The 21,189-nt window shown below is 38.4% G+C and overlaps 1 protein-coding gene across 6 annotated transcripts in view; it reads left to right on the top strand.

Annotated features, from left to right (window-relative positions):
* ubr3 (ubiquitin protein ligase E3 component n-recognin 3) overlaps positions 1-21,189 on the top strand; it is a 362,318-nt gene that overhangs the window by 149,036 nt on the left and 192,093 nt on the right. For all 6 annotated transcript variants that reach the window (XM_043693674.2, XM_087989039.1, XM_043693675.2 and 3 more), the window contains exons 19-21: positions 6,486-6,582; positions 12,534-12,675; positions 13,332-13,436. In XM_043693674.2, coding sequence (XP_043549609.1) covers positions 6,486-6,582; positions 12,534-12,675; positions 13,332-13,436 — 344 coding nt within the window. The remainder of the gene's footprint in view (positions 1-6,485; positions 6,583-12,533; positions 12,676-13,331; positions 13,437-21,189) is intronic.

Genomic DNA, 21,189 nt, shown 5'->3' on the forward strand with positions numbered 1-21,189 from the left:
TTATTTCTCTCTTTGTTATCCTCTGTTTGTTTTTGTAGCCTTCCCAATCTTCTGATTTCCCAGTGCTCTTGGCCACTTTATAGGATCTCTCTTTTTCTTTGATAGATTTCCTGACTTCCTTTGTCAGCCATGGCTGTCTAATCCCTCCCTGGATAATCTTTCTCTTCTTGGGGATGAACCTCTGTACAGTGTCCTCAATTTTACCCACAAACTCCTGCCATTTTTGCTCTACTGTCTTCCCTGCTAGGCTCTGCTTCCAGTTTATTTTCGTCAGTTCCTCTCTCATGCCCTCATAATTACCTTTATTTAACTGTAACACCATTACATCCGATTTTGCCTTCTCTCTTTCAAACTGCAGACTGAACTCTACCATATTATGATCGCTGTTTCCTAAGTGTTCCCTTACTTTAAGATTTTTTATAAAGTCTGGTTCATTACATAGCACTAGGTCCAGAATAGCCTGCTCCCTTGTGGGGTCCATGACAAGCTGTTCCAAAAAGCCATCCTGTAAGCATTCCATGAATTCCCTTTCTTTGGATCCACTGGCAACATTATTTACCCAGTCCATCTGCAAATTGAAGTCTCCCATGATCACCGTGACCTTGCCTTTCTGACATGCCTTCTCTATTTCCCCGTACATGTTGTGCCCCTGGTCCTGACCACTGTTAGGAGGTCTGTACATAACTCCCACTATGGTTTTTTTGCCTTTGTGGTTCCTCAATTCCACCCACACAGACTCCACATCATCCGACGCTATGTCATTCAGTGCCATAGATTTAATTTTGTTCTTAACTAATAAGGCCACCCCGCCCCCTCTGCCCACCTCCCTGTCTTTTCGATAAGTTGAAAACCCTTGGATGTTTAACTGCCAGTCCTGACCCCCCTGTAACCACGTCTCTGTGATCCCTACCACATCATAATCATTCACGATGATCTGTGCCATTAGTTCGTCTGCTTTGTTACGAATGCTACGAGCATTCAGGTAAAGTGCCTTAATGCTAACTTTCTTATCATTAGAGATATTGGAAGTAATAAGATCCTTCCTTTTTGCTGCATTCCCAGTCTGTCTCAAGTTTAAATCTGCCTGCACATATGCTATCCTGCCGCTTATCTTTCCATTTAACTCCATACTCCCTGTCGCTTTATCTCAGGAAAGATGTACTGACATCGTGGCAGTATGGAGAATGTTCACTGGGTTGATCCCAGGTATGAAGGGATTTTTGTATGAAAAGAGGTTGAGTAAATTAGTCCTTCATGGAGTTTATAAGAATAAAGTGTGACCTTATTGAAGAATACAAGGTACTTAGAGGATTTGGTAAGGTAGATGTGAAGAGATTTTTTTCCCTTCTAAATGTGATCAACACAGCAGATTTTAAAATGACTTTTCTCTGAAGTTGGGTATAACTGGTATTTATTATCCACTTTTTTCTCCAGACTATTGAGAAGGTTTTATGGGCTGTATTTTTGCAACAACCTGAACCTGGTAACTTAGTCATTTAACAATGTTTTAGAAATGGCTCTTTTTAAAAAAAAAAAGGAGTTTTAGACTGAATTAAATTCATAATTTACCATAGTGGAATTAGTCCAGGTCTCTGGGCCACAAATCCATAGTGGGCTTTCTAGAAAAGAAATGAGAGAGAAAGCAAACACCTGTGGAATTAAATGAAGGGGATGAAAACTAGGGGTGGGAGGAGAATAGTAAGACAGTTGTTAAAACATAGAGATAGCAAGCCAAACTAAATCAACTCACTATCACAAGATTTGCAATACAGTCAAATTACTATATTCAGTGACCCTCAAAATTGCTGAATTGTTCCTACCCAGACTTTATAAATAACAGATCTTGGACACCAAGTTTATAATTTAAATAAAAGTAAACAAATTAATAAGCATGTAACAGCAAAATACAGAAACTGAAAAGCAATCTATTTAATAGGTATGATCTAAGCTCAATCTTCTTTGATCATAAACCCCCAATTACAGACTGACAGATCCAGTTCAGAGAATAAAAGATAACTGCTTCAATAATTCATACCAGGCCTTTATGAAATCCTTGGACAATAGATTATATTATAGGCACATAGGTCTTTATATCTTGCTTGAATTCAGAAATCACCAAGGAATGCAAACAGCTTCGGCAGACCTCTGAAGATTTTAATCTTATTTATTACATGCTGCGATTCTTTTCTCAGAATAACCAGAAAGAGAAACAACCGGAAAACAGATCAGTCTGGAACCTTTCAAAACAAAACTGCCTTCTGCCCAAAACCTAGTCCGAGTCAGTTCACTGTTTATCTTATTTTTTTAACCATCTCTGTGATTGACTGGCCAGCACCAGTCCTCCCTTGATTAACGAATTCAACATCCAACCAAAACAGAAATTGCTGGTGAAACTCAGCAGGTCTGGCAGCATCTGTCAGAAGAAAGCAAAGTTAACGTTTTGAGCCTAGTGATGTTCATCAGAACTGATAGCAACTTGGAAAAGGGCATTTATGATGAAGGTGGAATTAGGGCTGGAGGGAAGTGGAGGGTGAGGGAATGTTTGGAGATGAAGCCCAGAGAGAGAGAGAGAGAGAGAGAGACAATGATATGAAAGGGACTGGTCAACGAGAGTATTATGTATGGCAGACCAGGACAGAAGAGAAACTGAATAAGTGAGAATGAGAGTAGAGGCTAGCTAAGAATGGGTAGTTTGGGCTGAAAGCAAACCATGTGATGTTATAATAGGCCTGAGAATGGGTGAAAGTCAATTGTCTTTGCTAAAAGCAACCCACGTCATTGCAGGACTTTGTGTGGAGATAGGTAAAAAACAAGAATGGAATTAGGATATAAAGTTATTGAACTCAAAATGTTGAGTCCCAGAATCTGCAGGTTCTCCAAGTGGAAAATCAGATTCTGTCCTTCAAGCTTGCTGTGATGCACACTGTAAGACTGCAGCAGGCCTGCGACAGAAATGTTGGCCAAGGGAACATGGTATGTTGAAAGTGGCAGGTGACTGGAAGTTGTGGGTAATTTTTACAGATAGAACGTAGGTGTTCGGCAAAGCAGTCACCCTGTCTGTGTTTCATCTCCCCATGTAGAGTAGTTGGAAGATAAGACTGGAGCCTAGGATAATGTGGTGTGGAGAGAGGAGGTAAACAAGCAGGTGCTATACCTTCTGCAATTGCATGGGAAGGACTAATGGCGCTGGGAGCAGGTGTTAGACATGGGCAACAAATGGACCAGAGTGGCTTGGAATACTGACAAAGGATGGGAGGGGAGTATGTGTCTAGTTGCGGCATCCCGCTGGAGGTGATGAAAATGGTAGTCTACAATCCTTTCAATGTGGAGGCTGTGGCTGCTAAGTGGGGGAACCTATTGTTATTGTTGGAGGGAAGAGAAGAGGTGAGGACAGAAGTACAGGAGATAGACTGGACACTGCTCAGTGTCCTGTCGACCACAGTAACGAGCAGTCCTTGATTGTGGAAAAGGGTGGGCATTTCTTAACTCATCACTGGTAACCATGCCTGCAACTGATTCATCACTAGTGCCTGGAATTCTCTCTCTCAATCACTTTAATCACTCTTCCTATATGTCCCTCTTTAAACCTATCTTTCTGACTGAAGCTTTTATTCACCACTCTGTATATAATCTCCTTAGACTTAGTATTGGTAGTATAGGTTTAATTAGTATTTAATCAGGTTTCTGTGCCTGTAGGGTTTTTTTGATAACTTGTAAATCTGTAGCATTTTTAAGGCTATTTGATGAGTTAAATGTGCAAATGTTTCAATCTAAATTTAACAGACAAATCTAGTTCCAACCCCCCTCAAATTATATCTTGATGTCCATAGAGGATCAACCCTAGAGGTACATTTTTAGCAGCTTCTGTGTGTGTGTGTGTATATTATATGTACATATAAAATCTGGTTTACATGTATCTCATTGTATTGTAACAGGAATATTTGTTTAGAATAAATAATACCACCCATCTTCTCCAGCAATATAGCAATATATTTTAGCTGCCAATCAGAGGAGCTGTATGGTTTTGCTTTGAAGCAAACTTCTGCTTCTGCAGCTTGAAGTCTACTAAATCCTTGATTCTGCTCCTAAAGGTGAATCTTCAAGAATATCTAGCTGAAGAGTAAAATAATTTAAATGTAAAAACTTAATTTTTAGTGTCATCAGTTGTGTAAAAAAACTAAATGACAAATAACATGACATTCAAAACATCTAGCCAATTAGTGCACTTGGCTAATAGGAAGTTACCAAATAGGAAGGATAGTGAGCAACAGTGTAGGTTGTATATAAATATGTTTAAATAAGAGGGCAACTTGTATGATAGAGTTCAGAAAAACATCAGAAATGTTAATTCTTGACCTGTTGTCTGAATTATTTTAAATTATCATTGGTTGCTACCTTCACATTTTTAAACCTATCATGTGCTTTACTCTCTACCCTGTAGCTCCCTACCAAACAAATTATAGGGTAATCAATATTTAGAAGCTTTCTTTAAGTGCTCAAAAATGGTATGCAAAATACATTTACATTTTTTGTTGAAATTGTCAGCTTAGATTAGCATGATTTTGCCTTGCTAAGTCTATTCAAACTTTCTTTTAAAATCTATGCTTTTTCATATATATTTTTTAAATGTTACATTAATTTATTTTGCTGTTTCACAATATCAGCTATACTTCTGGGAACAAAAATGTAACACCATTTTGTAATGCTGCCAGAATTAAGAAAAATGCACTTAAATTACAAAAAAAATCAATTTCGTTTTAGGAATCGAACTTAATTGACTGCCTGGGTAAAGAAAGTTAGTTCTGTAGCATTATTTCATCATTTTAGGCACAAGATGGCAGTATGAGCTTGCAGTTCAGAAAATTTCAATGGAGACCAGTTTGTAAGTTTAGTGTCTGCTGTCGTTTAAAGGTGTTCTTAATTACTGTCTGTGTTAAGGAGACAAAAAAATAGAAACAGAAAATGGGGCAGATATTCAGCAGATATCATCAGTGGAGTGAGAAAGAAATTTCTGCAGATGACTGGAAATGTTAACTTCATTGTTAACTTCACAGATGCTGTTTCACATGTGCTTTGTTTGCATCACTTCCTGTGTTTATTTTAGATTTGAAGGAACTAAAGTATTTTGTTTTTGTATTAGAAAATTAACAATTCCTAAATTCTGTAGGCAGTATGGGCATGAAATAGATAACTAAGAAGCATTCAGTATTGAGATTTGTATGTGATGTATGGCACTTTGAGCAGAAAAGACTGTGAATTTATATTCTTATTTTCAGAAAGGGGATAGTTATTGATTTAGTAAGTGTGGGAAAGCAATTGCATAGTATAAGAACTGCCTCTACAAATGCAGTTGTCACCTTTGCAAATGGATAAATAGTTTGCAAGTGTTCTGTCTTGATTGACATAGCAAACTGGCATTGCCAGAGCAAACTCCAGGATATATTTTTCTGTTTGGAAAGAGGCATTCATTTCTTTGAGTATGTTTTACTTAGCATTCAAAGCCAAGATTGGACTCATAAGCCACCTGAGAACCCATAAATAGGTCAACGGAACGAAAGCTATCATCCTCGACCTCAAGGGATAGCCACGATGGCGACGACAACTTAGGATTCATTCAAAGCATTTTGATGCTTTAGTTGTGCAAATGATTTTTGTTAAATGTGAATCCACTTTTATTTCAATTAGCTGTTTACATTTTCAGGATAAAATGTTTTGAGAAGTAATATGTTTTTGGTAAACTTTGCTCTGTGTATGAAGTAACATTTTGTAGTTTGTAAGCTGTTTTAAAAGTAGGTTTTTGCTAATGTGTGATTATTTTTCAGACCAATATAATTATCATTGCATAGAAAATACAAGTGACTAGTATCCCAATGCTTTCTGTTTTTCATTGGTTCTTCTGTATTTATTAAACTTGACAGTAGTATGCATCTGCTTAATGGGAAGGTCAATTTAAAGAAATCACTTGTTCAAGCGATTTCTGTACTTTATTTCCCTCCTTGGCTCTATTGTGCTGTTTATTTGATGGAAGATTGTTTGAAGGGAGCAGTCAATTCAACAGAGGTAAATTTAATGCACCTTTTAGTTGTTATTCTTTGGTTCGTTCTATGTTTATTGAAGAAATGTATTGCAGAAATAATAACTTCTCTGTAGAATACTGCAGTGAAGCTTCCTCATGTTGCCTTACCCTGCATTGTCACAGAGTATAATCAACAGAGGTTCAGAGATATAGATAACCATCACTTACCTGATTGGAACCTTAGTACAATTAGATTTTCCTGTGCTCTCAAGGACAATGAAAGTGAGGCACCTGCCCTTGTTACAGTTGCCCTGGTTTGTACCATGTTGGGGTGGCACATAATAGGCACAGTGCATTTATCTTCGAAGAACTGGATTTGAAATTTAATGTATTTAAAACATGATTACAGAACAGAATATATGATGCCAAATTAACAACTCATCAATGATTATTTTTATCCTTTTGTTAGCTGATGTCTGGAATCAAGAATTTGACCCTATTATGGTGATTTTAAGAACAGTATATCGCAGAGATGTGCAGTCAGCAATGGATAGATACATGGGATTGTAAGTATATTTTAAATCTGCATGGAAAACTTTATTAAACTTCAGTAAATCGAATCACCAAATTTAACTAACGTGCATTTTTACACTCTTCTGTTTCTGGTGGAGAAGGTTAATATTTTAATGTGTCTATATTTGCAGTTTTGTAACAAAGCTGTATTTAGAATAAGAGCATAGAATTTTATAGTACAGAAGTAGGCCATTCGACCTATTGTGTCTGTACCAGCTACTCCATTCTCCAGTCCTATCTCCATAGCCTTCTAAATTCATCACTTTCAAATATACATTGAGAACTCTTTTGAAACCTCCTTTGGCATCACTCTCCTGGCCACTGCATTCCAAATTCCAACAACTTTGAGTAAAGAAGTTTCTCTTCATCTCATTCCTAGCTCTCTAGTTGACAATCTTGAAATTGTGATCCCCAGTTACTGACTAACCCTTTGTTATCCTATCGAAATTGTTCATAATTTTGAATACTCCAATAAAGTCACCTCTTAATCTTCTGTGCTCCAAAGAGAATAAACCTCTCTAATCTTTGCTTGTATCTAAAATCCCTCATTCCTTGTATTATTCTAGTAAGTCTCCCTTAAACCATCTCCAAGGCTTTAACATCCATCCTTAAATAAGATGTCTAGAACTGAACATACTTTATGAAATGTATTCTGTGAATACTGAATAAATGTTATTGTATGACACATGTAATGTATTTTAACAGATTAAAGAGCTGTTTACTTCATAATGGCATACATACAGTATTGTTTTTAATTCATTCTGTCAAACGTCTCCCATCATGAGCATTGGTGTTGGATCTATAAGCTGTTCATGTTATCTGTGTAACTCAGTTGTCTTTTTAGGTATAATTCAAATTTAGAAGAACAAATTCTGTAATTACAGGAAAAAAAACTCGTCAGTATGTTTGCAGTGATAATGCAGATCTAAGGATCAGATTTTTTTTGCAACGAAACTGCATTATATTCTGTGCTTTTGTAATTGCTTGTGTTGAGAAATATTTGACAGATTGTGCTCATATCCCAGAGACTATAGGAGAGCCCAATTTCCCATTTATCCCTGTTAACCAGCAGAGGTCCTTTTAATGGTCTTTTGATCAGCTACTTTTCCCTTTACTCTTGACTTTTACCCTTTTATTTACAAACATAGTACACATTGCCCACAATTTAATCATCGACTAATGTTTTGAGCAGGGTGCAGTTCCCTTGAAGTTGTATTGTATAACTGTGCTTAAACTGTGTTTAAGCAGCTGGTAGATAAGCATTCTTCCGGAAAATGGCTGAACAGTTAAGTTGCAGAGTCACTATTAAATCAGCATTTTAACATTAAATATTAAAATGCTGGTCAGAATTTCTCAGTTTTCAATATGCTTCTCATTGGCACTTTAAATGCCTTAGCATTTTGTAAAGCTGTAACAAAATCAGGAAATGCTAGAAGCACACAGTAGGTCAGTCTGTTGACACCTATAAAGAGATGGGAGAAGTTGTGCTGTTTTAGTGTTGTGCACTTTGAGAACAAAATTATCACTGGCAAGGTTAAGTGAATGTGGATTGTCACTGACAAGGCCAGTATTTACTGTTCACCACTAATTGCCCTGGACAGGGTGGCGGTGAGCAGCCTTCTTGGACAGGTGCAGTCTTGAGGTGTTAGGAAAGGAGTTCCAGAACCCAACAACAGAAGAAACAATGAAGCGGTTCAGGTTGGTGTGTGACTTGGATGGAAGCTTGCAGGTTGTGGTGTTCCCATGCATCTGCTGCTTTTATCCCTGTGGATGATAGAAGTTGAGGGTTTAGAAGATGTTATCAAAGAAGCCCAGGAGAATTGCTACAGTACTGCTACTCTGTATCGGTGGTCACGCAGGTGAATATTCAAATTGGTGGTTGGGGTGCTTGTTAAACAGACTTTTTTTTTAGTTATGTCAAGCATCTTGAGTGTTGCTGGCCCAGTATTTATCCAGACAAGTGGAGAGTATTCTATGGCAATCCTGGCCTATGCCTTGGGAATGGTTGACAGGCTTTGGGGAGATGGAAAGTTCATTACCCACTACAGAATTCCTAACTTCTGACCTGTTCTTGGAACCACAGTATTTATATGGTCAGTCCAGTTCAGTTTCTGGCCAAACGTAACTCCCAGAATAGTGATAGTGATTCAGTGATGGGAATATCAAGGGATGATGATTAGATTCTCTCTTATTGGAGATGGTCATTACCTGACATTGTGTTGTGAATGTAACTTGCCAATTATCAACTCAGTGGATTTTGCTGCATGTGGAGACGGGCAGCTTCAGTATCTGAGGCGTTGCAAAAGATGTTGTAAATATGTTATAATCATCTGTGAACATCCCTATTTATGATCATGTGATGATGAGAAGGTAATTGATGAAGCAGCTGAAGATTGTTGAGCCAAAAACAGTAACCTGAGAAACTGAAGGGCTCTTGTAGTGCATTGGTAGTATCTCTGTCTCTAGACCAAGAGACCTAGTTAAAGTGCCACTTGCTTCAGAGGTGTGTGATGACACCCCTTCTGAACAGGTTGATTGATAATGTCTACACTGAGGAATTCATTAGGGATGCTTGTGCAGTGGTAGTGTCTCTCCCACAGGGCCAGGAGGCCCAATTTGGAGCACACCTGCTCCAAAGGTGTGTAATAACATTTTTAATAGATTGATTAGAAAAGATTACCCTGAAGAACTTTGGCAGAGATGTCCAGGGAATTGAGATGGCAGATCCCCAACAAGCAAAAACATTTTCTTTGTGCCTGGTACAGCTTCAGTCAGCAGGAGGATTTTCCCTAATTTCCATTGACTCCAATCTTACTAGTGCTTGTTGCTGTTAGACTTAAGGGCAAACTCCCACCTCACTCCTGGAGTTCAGCTATTTGGTCTAAGCTGTAATGACGTCAGGAACTGAGTGATTGTAGTGGCAACCAAATTAAGCATGAGTGAGTAGATTATTTCTTTGCAAGTGTCCACTTGATAGCACTGTTGTCGACATCTTCTGTCACTTTGATGATAATTGAAATAGGATGATAATTTGACCAGGTTGAATTTTTTCTTTTTTTTTTGTACGCTGGGCATATTTGGTCAATTAGCTATGTTGTTGTGGGGATGTCAGTGTTGTAGCTATATTGGAAAAGCTTGGCAAGGGTTCTGGAGCTTACCTCCAGTACAGTTGTTAGAATGTTGTCAGGGTCCATAGCCTTTGCAGAATTCATCGTCTTTCGCTATATCACGTAGACTGAATCAAATTGTTTGAAGACTGGCACCTGTGATGTCAGGAAGAGTCCCAAAGAGATTGTCCACTTGGCAGTTCTGGCTGAAGAACCAGTTCTGGATGCCAATACATTAACCTTGCCTTTCATACTTTTATGTGGGTCTCCCTGATCCTTGGGTATGGGGATATTTATGATTTTTAGGTAAATTTGTGGTGAGGTTCCCATGCAGCCCATGCTGCTCTCCTTTTTCTCGGTGATAGAGGTCACGAGTTTGGAAAGTGTGTTTGAAGGAAAACTCTTGCCCCCTGTTAGTTGTTTAATTACCCACCACCATTCATAACTGCACATGGCAAAACTGCAGAGGTTAGATCTGATTATTTCGTTGTGGATCACCTAAACATATCTATTGCATGCTGCTTCCACTGTTTGGCATGCAAGTCATGCGTGACATTGCATCACCAGGGTGACGTGTTACTTCAAGATATGAGGTTGTTGACTTGCTCGCTGAGCTGGTAAGTTTGTTAGCAGAAGTTTCGGCACCATTCTAGATGACATTTTGGGCATCGTTAACCATTGACCATAGCATTCTGCGGGTGTTTTATTCTGCAACTTTCTGCACTTATGGGGTGTTGAAAGGTGGGATGAAATTTGTTAAGTGTGGTAGGACCTGTTTTCTCAGGTATACATGCAGGAAGTGGAACTGTTTGCAAGTAGCGCTCTGTCAGATGGGGCATGTCTGAGCATGTTGCACACATAGGTGTTCAGAGTATTCAAGATTTGTAGTTCAAATTGTGGATGAGGTAGTTGACTTGCTTGCTGAGCTAGTAAGTTTGCAGACATTTCTGGGTAACTTTGAGATATGCCTGGCATGCCCTCCTACACTCTTGATTAAACTAGTGTGAATCATCTGGCTTTATGTTAACGGTAGAGTCAGAGACCTAGCACATATAACAGTACAGGCCCTTTGGCCGTCAATGTTGTGCCGACCTTTTATCCTACTCTACGATCAAACTAACCTGCATACCCTTCATTGCACTATCTTCCATGTGCCAATCCAAAAGTAGCTTAAATGTCCCTAATGTATCTGCTGGAAGTGCATTCCACACACCCACCACTCTCTGTGTAAAGAACCTACCTCTGATATCTTCCCTAAATCTTTCTCCAATTACCTTAAAATTATGCCCTCTTGTGACAACCATTTTCACCCTGGGAAAAATATCTCTGGGTATCCACTCTATCTATGCCTCTCATCATCTTTTACACCTCTTATCAAGTTACCTCTCATCCTTCTTTCCTTCAATGAAAAAAGCCCTGGCTCCCTCAAACTTACTTCATAAGACATGCCCTCTAGTCCAGGTCGCGTCCTGGTAAATGTCCTCTGCACCCTCTCTAAGCTTCCACATCCTTCTTAAAATAAGGCAACCAGAATGGAACACAATATTTCAGGTGTGGCCAATCAGGGCTCGATAGAGCTTCAGCATAACCTTGCGGCTCTTAAATTCAATCCTCCTGCTAATGAAAGCTAACACACCATATGCCTTGGAGAAGTGAGGAGCACAGATGCTGGCAATCCATATGGTACATATTGTGACTGAATACAGTTGTGCTGTTTCTAATTGTCCACAGTGCCTCATGAATATCCAAGTTAGAATTGCTAGATCAGTTCAAAGTCAGTCCCATTAAGGTGAACTTCATCTCCCCAAGGGCTTTGTGAACATCACTCTTAACCATGAGATCGTCACTCATATCATGCACAAACACATGTATTGAATTAATGAGAATTAGATCAAATACATTTCCCTCTTCATTGGTTCCCTCACCACCTGCTGCAGACCCAGTTTGGCATGTATATCACATGTTCATGGCGTTACTGAGCAACTCTTGGTATTGGAAATTGAAGTTCCTCTCCAGAGTTCAGTTTTTTACCCGTCGGCCAAATAATAAAGGTTTGGTCACCTGTCTCTTGGTACAGAAAACCGATTTCAACTTTGGCTAGCCTCGATCCCTTCAAAGAACAGATTCTCAGTGGACAACTGAATTCTGGATTTGACCGTCACACATTGAACATATTACACATTTGTGTATAAGTGAAGAAATTATGAACTTAGAAGAAATTCCATTGAGAATTATTTTTCCTCCTAAGGTTTGCTTCTTGTTAGATTACAGTTTGGACTGAACTTTTAGTCCTGTTTGTATGTTTATTTAAAAACAAACGGAAGGCATGCACTGATAATTTCTAGTGATTCTTTGCCAATTTAGGTTTATTTTACATTAAAGCCCAATAACTAATTATAAAAATGAATTTGATTTTAACAAAGAACTATGAAAGAATCAGATGGCCTCTGAAGAATAAGAATGAGAATTTTCTTCCAGCAAGTGTCACTCATTCATTTCTTGTAATGTGGTACTGAATCCAGCTGTTGAGATTTTTGATGTACAGCCTACCACTGACTTAATATTACATGGTTTTCAAACTGGAACAATTTAGTTGTAAATTGAAAGTTACTGTCTCAGGGCAAAAAAAGAGTTCAAGGCAAGGCAAAAAAACAGTTTTATATTTTTTGTCCTACATGTTGATAATGGCCATATGATAGTATATTAATTGGGTATTACTTTTTCGTATTGGCAATAGATTTGTATTTTTACTTTCATTGCTTAGGTATAATTTCTAATGGTTTATACATTCTTCATTTTCTAATATTAATTGGTTACATTTCTATTCATTTTGACAGCCTAAAACAGACTGGAAAATTCACTAGTACCCCATGGCCACCATATCGGGAGAGAGCACCTTTAAATCCCAGTTACAAAGGGTTAATGCGCATATTGCACTGTAAAACTTTGCACATTGTGCTATTTACTCTTCTTTACAAGGTAAAGTATAGGGACGCAAATATCTTGTGTTGCATTCTAATTAGGTTTGTGCCATTGACCTTCCTGAGGAGATAATGATTATGGAATATTAACTGCATATCAACTATGTCTTTGTTAACACTAGAATTCGTGACCATTCCAATCAATAGTCGTAAAGAATATTCCTATTCCTGATCAACATTATTAAGTGATAATAATAATGATAAATCTAATCTTTGCAGTTCAGATATTGCGGATAAAAACAGACCACGTTCACAGCACTTATGAAAAATAATTGTCTTAATTTCTACAGATATACTTGCATTCACCAAAGCAGATTTTTAAAAAATGGTATTGAAATTTTGTTTTGGCTTTTTGTTGCAAATAGCTGTCAAATTTAAATGCAATCTCCACTTTAAATTTCATTTAATTTACATGTTTTCCTTTGAATATCTTAAATTTGTATCTCATTGAGAAAATTCACTCCTCTTAATTTATTCAGAGCCTGACGAATATGAAATGAACAAAATGATTAGCGTAGAATTTGTTTTTGTTAAAAATGGAGAAATCTTCACCAAACTCAGTGATGTGTTAGTGTTTCTGGATCTTACAGTAAAATTGCCTAATGATTATAATTGAGTAAATTCTAGTTTTAGAATTGTGATTTATTTTTGTAGATATCGATGGATCACCAGAATATGTCTGAACATGTTCTATGTATGGTATTATACTTGATTGAACTTGGTCTTGACAATTTACCAGAAGAAACAGCTGAGGAAGAGGTGGGTGAAATGCCTGGACAAAAGTTAGCTTTTAATAGCTTTAAGCAAGCCTTCATATCAGAATACAAATACAAATAGGCAAAATAAAGTTTATCTATTACATGTTCTGTTGGAAATTCTACCTTTTGAGTAGGTATGTGCAACAATGAGAGAGAGTTTCTCAGTCTCACGTGAACTATGTAAACATGTAGAAAATGGTTGTTAGGAAAAGACTGATAGGTTAATCTAGCCTGTCCCTTCCATGCCTGATGCCATTATCATATGATAATTGTATGTGATTGGAACACTAAAACTGATATAACTTAGTCAACTAATGCTCAATTTATTAAATTTATCTTCTAAAGCATCTAAATATTAAAAGTAACTATTAAAATATTAAAGGTAACTATTCTTTTGTTTTATGACTCCCTGACTCGTTTTCAAATTTAGACTCCTCATACTCAAATCTACTTATTGATCTGAATTCTAAGCAAAGTTGATGGATGTTCTAAGCTGTGACCAATGACTTCCTAAAACTTGCAGTTTTAAGGTACACAGCCATTGGGTGATGACCCCTCATTTTCTTGCCTTCTCACTCTTTGACAAAATGGCTTTCTACCATTACTTCTACACAACAATGATAATTAATGATCATCAATGTGTAACTATCCATCCTGCCTATTGTACCAATTATAGCTAGAAGCAGGCCATTTGGCCCATCAAGTCCACACTGTCCGAAGAGCATCCCACCTAGACTCACACCCCATCCCTGTAACCCTGTATTTTCCATGGCCAATCCACCTAACCTGCACATCTTTGGACTGAGAGGAAGCCGGAGCACCTGGCAGAAACCCATGCAAACATGGGGGAAAATGTGCAAACTCTACACAGATAGTCACCCGAGGGTGGAATCAAATCTGGGTGCCTAGTGCTGTAAGACAGTAATGCTAGCCACTGAGCCACCCGGCTGCACAAGCAGTTGTGAATGCAGGTATTGACTCAGTAGTAATTGTGAGTAACTATTGACTGAATTGAAATTCAGAATGACCAATTTGTTCCCAGAATGAAGTTATAGATTGTCAAAGTGGTAGCTCCATTCAGTTGACCTTCTACCCCATGATTTAAAATCTGGTGGGTTTTGTGCACACTGTCCTCATCAAAGCATCTCTCTAGGAGCAAGTGTATTTACTTGATTTATTATTGTGTGGTTGTCGTTACCAAAGTATCTTTGCTGGAATGTCCACAATTTCAAAGACAAATGATTTGAGACTAAAGCAGGAAGTATCCTTTATTTTTATCTAGTCATATGAAACAAAATAGAGATCAATAGTCAAAATAGAATAAATGTGAAATGAAAAATCTCTGCACTGGACAGTTATCTGAGGCAAGGGTTGGTGCTGGGTCCACTCCTTTTTGTCATTTATATAAATCATTTAGATGTGAATGTAGGAGGTCTGGTTAGTAAGTTTTCAGATGACACCAAAAGTGGTGGTGTAATAGATAGCAAAGAAGGTTATCCCAGAGTACAATGGGACTTTGATCATTTAGGCAATGGGCCAAGGAGTGGCAGATAGAGTTTAATTTAGATAAATGTGAGATGTGCATCTTGATGAGGCACATCAGGGCAGGACCCAGGTCATAAGATCGTGGGGAGTGTTGCCAAACAAAACACCTTCAAGTACAGGTTCATTGTTCCTTGAAAGCGGAGTTGCAGGTAGACAGGGTAGTGAAGAAGGCATTTGGTACGCTTGCCTTTATTGGTCGGTGCATTGAGTATAGAAGTTGGGAGGTTCAGTTGGAGCTGTACAGGATATTGGTTAGACCACTTTTGGAATACTGCGTTAAATTCTTGTTTCTGTGCTCTAGGAATGATGTTGTAAAACTTGAAAGGGTTCAGAAAAGATTTACAAGGATATTGTCAGAGTTGGAGGGTTTAAGCTTTAGGGTGAGGTAAATATGCTGGGGCTATTTTCCCTGGAGTGTTGGAGGCTGAATAGTGACATTATAGAAGTTTATGAAGTTATGATGGCCATGGATAGGGTGACTAGTCTGGCCTTTTCCCCAGCGTAAGGGAAATCCAAAACTAGTGGGCATAGGTTTAAGGTGAGTGTGGAAAGATTTAAAAGGGACCTAAGGGGCAATGTTTACACGCAGAGGGTGGTGTGTGTATGGAATGAACTGCTAGAAGAAGTGGTGGAGGCTGATACAATTACAACATTTAAAAGGCATGTGGATGGCTATGTGAATAGGGAAGGTTTTGAGGGATATGGGCCAAATGCTGGCAAGTGGGACTGGTCAGCAAGGTCAAGTTGGACTGAAGGGTGCTGTGCTGTGCTGTGCTGTGCTGTGCATCTCTATAACTTTATGACTCTAAAAATAGCTTTGTCTTGGTGATAAGAATCTCTGTAGTGAGCACCAACTTTGATAAAAATGGTGGACAAGTAGTTTAGCCATTCACCACCACAAAGTGCTATCCAGTTTGGCTCTGATCTGTGAAATGATTATTTCAGGATTATTTTGGCATGCAAATATAACTTTGGGCTTTTTTCACTGTTTCAAAAAGTTGTCTTCAATCTTTCTCCCTTGACCCCACTGCCCTTGCTTCAAAGAGCTCATAAGCTTCTTTAAGATACTTCTTAAAGCTGTTTGACCATAATCTGATCCAATGTTTCCTTCGGTGGCCAGATTTTATTTTATTGCATCCTTATGAAATAGATTGAGATACTTAACTTTGTCTAATGCATTTGATAAAATTTCTGCTGTCTGTTTTATTTTGAGAGCTTTTTCTTTTGAATCAGCTGTACTTTTCAAAATGTGCGGAAAAAGTGTGTTTAAACTAATACTTCTGTTAATTCCTTTAATTAAACGATTTAATTAAATGTGTAATGTCACTAATGCATCAGTGAATATTTGTGAACACTTCGTAATTCTGTGCCAGAAATGCAACAGTGGATCAAACCATTTAGGACTAATGTTGTTTCTTAAACCCAGAAATCAGACCAGGGATTTCTTAGTTAACTGAACAATTAAAATACTCTAGCTCATGAAATATTAGTAAGTTGTAAATTATTATGTTACGGGACTCGTGGTATTGAATCTATGCTTGATGTTATAGTGGCTTGGTACATTTCAATATGTATGTGAGAAAAATAAAGCAGTTATAAAATATTTTCTCGGTTATGATTAGATTAGATTAGATTCCCTGCAGTGTGGAAACAGACCCTTCGGCCCAACCAGTCCACACCGACCCTCCGAAGAGCAACCCACCCAGACCCGTTTCCCTCTGACTAATGCACCTAACACTATGGGCAATTTAGCATGGCCAATTCACCTGACCTGCACATCTTTGGACTGTGGGAGGAAACCGGAGCACCCGGAGGAGAATGTGCAAACTCCACACAGACAGTCACCCGAAGCTGGGACCCTGGTGCTGCTAGACAGCAGTGCTAACCACTGAGCCACCATGCCGTCCCGTTCAACTAATCTCCAGGTTCGACAGCCTTTTCAAGGAGAGGCTTCCACAACGCTGCGGGAGTTGTTGTTTCCTGGCACAAACAAGTTCGAATTTAAGGCTATGGCCCCCTTCTTCTTGATGCCTTCAACAACGGAAATGGTGTCTCCCTATTTTCTCTGATCATTTTAAGGACTTCAATCAGACTGCCCCCTTAATTTCCTCTTACATTTATACTCTAAAACCCTGCCACACAAGCAGGCCAGTGCTAGGTGATGTGAAAAATCCAATGCAGGACCGAGGTGCTGGAAGATTTGGGAAGAAAGGTGATTGTGAAATCCACCGTCAGGTGAGCCCTCAGAATAAGCTATGTGTTGTTAGTTAAGAACATTTTACCTGCAGAGCTTCTATTTTAATTTTGAAATTAATGCAATTTGAAATTTCAGGAAAAATAATAAATGAGAAGTTTTAGATTTTTGAAGTTATAAGTTATTTTTGAAAGCTGTTTAAAATATTGTATTACTTCAGAACCTGTCAGCAAAATAAGTCAGAATTTAATGTACTGCACTACATTCTAAAGTCTCCAGCTTGAGTGGTGACAACTGACGATTTGCCAGAGGATACTGGGACAGGTGGTGTTAATGGCCTGTTTTATAGATGAACGCTTCATGGTGCCTTTAGGGAAATAAGCAGGTGTTTTGAATAAAATGTGATTTTACAAAAAACTTCAACCAACAGAGATGGGAAATTATTCAACAACAGTGTAGAACAGGTTGATGATCTGAGCATTGTTGATCTTTTTCTTTGATATGCATTTTATTGTATGCTCCTTCAGAAACATACGTTAGTTAAAAAGAATTATGGTTAGCAATACCTTCTTTAATGTTTGACAAGTGGCTGAAATTCGTTTACTGAAACAGTAACTTCTGCCATATTGTGTGATGTAATTTAAAAATTGTAATTTTATTTAAAATATGTTACGTTTTAATGTGGTCTTTTTATCTCTATCTTAAACGTGTAGAATGGAAGGTTGAAAATTCTAGTGTTCAAGTCCACTCTTTGGTCCATTAATAATTATGTGGCTCTGAGCAGGCTAACCATTTTCCAAGCTTAAACTGAAAAATAATATTTTCACCAGAGAAGTGTTTGATAGTGACAATCACCAACAAGAGAAAAAACCTGACCATTTCACACTGACTGTTAACAGCACCACCATTGCTGAGGTTCCATCTTCTAATCAGAAGTTATTCTCGGCAACCTTTAGCAACATCATATAGTTTAGATGCTTCCAACTCCAACTTTGGGCGGCACGGTGGCACAGTGGTTAGCATTGCTGCCTCACAGCGCCAGAGACCCGGGTTCAATTCCCGCCTCAGGCGACTGACTGTGTGGAGTTTGCACGTTCTCCCCGTGTCTGCGTGGGTTTCCGCCGGGTGCTCCGGTTTCCTCCCACAGTCCAAAGATGTGCAGGGTCAGGTGAATTGGCCATACTAAATTGCCCGTAGTGTTAGGTAAGGGGTAAATATAGGGGTATGGGTGGGTTTCGCTTCGGCGGGTCGGTGTGGACTTGTTGGGCCGAAGGGCCTGTTTCCACACTGTAATCTAATCTAATCTAATAATTAATTCAGCATCATAGAAACCTATCAAATTCTAACAGAACTAGAGAGATGAAATGTAAGAAGGATGTTCCCAATGCTGGTGAAGTTCAGAACCACACTCTTAGTCTGAGGCTGTGGGATAAGCCACTTAGCAGTGAGATGAGGATGAATACTTTTACCTGGAGAGTGAGGAGCTTGTGGACTTCTCTGCCACAGAAAGCATTTGAAGCCAAAACATAGAATGTTTCACAGAAGGAATTAGGTATAGTTCTTGATCCTTACAAGATCAAAGGTTAAGGTGAGAAAGCAGAAACAGGTTACTGAGTTGATGACCATCAGTTATCATATTGAATGGCAGAACAGGCTCAAAGGGCCAAATGACCAATTCCGATTCTTATTTGCTATGTTCCCATATAGAACAGAGTCAACAACTTGATGTTATCCTTCTTGTGGTATGCACCCCATTCACTGCTGATGTACTATTGCTGTGCTATGCTGTATCTGCACATTGCATTTCTGCAGTGTGCCAAGCTTATCTCAACAGGGCCTTTTTCACTTTTACCACAAGTTCAAGAGTGACAAGATCATAGGAATTAGAACTTGCTCCAAGTCTTCAGAGTCTTGCAACCTTCTGACATAGGCATTTACTACTGTTCCTTTATTATATCTAGGTTAAAATTGTGGAAAATCCACTTAATTCCATAATAGGAACACCTACATAAGAATGATTTCAGTGCTATTTGTGACAATCTCAATGAAATTAGGATTAAAAAAAAAGTGAGATTTGTTTATCGAGATTCATCCATGTCTTGAGAAATAAGTCTCAATGATCTTGCAACTCTTATTTAGAAAATTAGCAATGGAGAATAATCAAGCAAAAATACCTTTTATAAATTATTGGCTATTTGATGTCAGTCTCTTTTTTGTTCTTGGTTTCTAAGTTTCAGTTTTTAAAACAAATTTCTGGATAATTTTTTATAGGAAGAAATTCAGTGCAAGTTATGCTTATGTGGAATCAAGCAAAAATTCCTAGGAAGACAGTCCCAGGCTCTCCAATATATTCACATAGGATAAACTTGCTCATCATTCTCGTACCATCTAATGCATTTGCATCTTTCTAACGTTTGGCACCCGGAATTGGAGACAGTGCTCCAGTTGGAGCTGAACTGGTGTTTGATACAAGTTCAACAATAATACAAAGTACCAAAGCAAGGAGGTTTCTATCAATAATGTACAATATGTTTGTGAACCACTTTCTGAGCTGTCTTGCTATCTTCACTGATCATTGATCCTGGTGCCTTACTACAGAGATCCAATCCAATGCCCCCATCATCTCAGTTGTAAATCCTCTTTCGCTACGATCTAAGTGGAATCCTGTTCAGACTAAAGAACAGTCATCCTGGTCTCGAAACATATTAACTCTTTCTCTTTACACAAATGCCTCCGGAGCTGCAGAATTTCTGCAGCATTCTCTGCTTGTTACATGTGAGCATGTTCCTGGTGGGCCATTTGGCATGAGCCTGCTGCTCTACTCGTAATATCGCAGCTGATCTGATTGATTGTGGCATCACCTCTATCCTGTCAAGGATTTTATCTTAATAAAATAATCTCTCATTCTTCTAAATTCCAGTGCATACAGGTCCAAATTGTTCAACATTTCTTTGTTAAACACTCCATTCATCCTTCGTCTCAGTTGAGCCAATGTACTTTTGAAGTACTTCAAACGAGCAAGGAGGTCAACAATGGACACTACTCCAGGTGTGTTGCACAACACCCTGCACAAATGCGACAGTGCAGGTTCTGAAGAATAGTTACTTGAAGCATCCCCTGTGTTTGTAACAATGCTTGCCCACTATTATATTCCATTCACCTTGCAATAACTTTCTGCGTTCAATTTGCCTTTCTAGTTGGTTGCTGCGTATTAACTTTTTGTGATTCAAGTACCAGGACACTGAGATCACTCTGTATTTCTGCATTTTTCTCTCTCTCTCTCTTTTTCTCTTTCTTTCTCACTCTCTTTTTCTCTCTCTCTCTCTTTTTCTTTCTCTCTCTCTTTCTTTCTCGCTATCTCTGTGTGTGTGTGTCTCTCTCTCTCTCTCTCTCTCTCTCTTCCACTCCCCTCCCTCGGCTTTTCTATTATTCCAAAGTGGACATGGTCACATTTTCTCACATTATATTCCCATCTCTCATCCCTTTGTAGATACTTTATCATCATGACAATCTACTTACTTATCTATCTTTGTTACATCTGAAACGTTAGCAGCCATGCATTTGGTCTCCTCTTCCAAGTCACTGATATGGATTGTAAATGGCTTATTCCACAGCATTGATCTTTGTGGCATTCCACAAGTTACAGTTTGCCAACTTGAAAAAGACCTGTTTATCCCTACTCTTTGCATTGTGTTAGTTAACTAATCTTCTGTTGGTGCTAATATATTACCATACCTACACTGTGGTAGATGTGGTACGACATCTACATTTGTGTTGTAGCTTTCAATGTGGCACCTGATCAAATATCTTTTAGAAGTCCAAGTACAAGTCTGTAGGTTCCCCTTTGTCCATGTTTTCTTACTTTCTCAAGGAATGTAATTGAAATATTCAAAACATGATTTCTCTTTCGGAAATCTTGTTACATTGTTATTTGTTAGAGTTCTTTGATGAAGTGACCAGGAAGTTTGGTGAGGGCAGGGCGATGGATGTAGTCTATATGGATTTCAGTAAGGCC

This window comes from Chiloscyllium plagiosum, unplaced genomic scaffold (genome assembly GCF_037043375.1).
Source record: "Chiloscyllium plagiosum isolate Xiang-an unplaced genomic scaffold, Cpla_swu_hap1 HiC_scaffold_7, whole genome shotgun sequence".
Lineage (NCBI taxonomy): Eukaryota > Metazoa > Chordata > Chondrichthyes > Orectolobiformes > Hemiscylliidae > Chiloscyllium > Chiloscyllium plagiosum.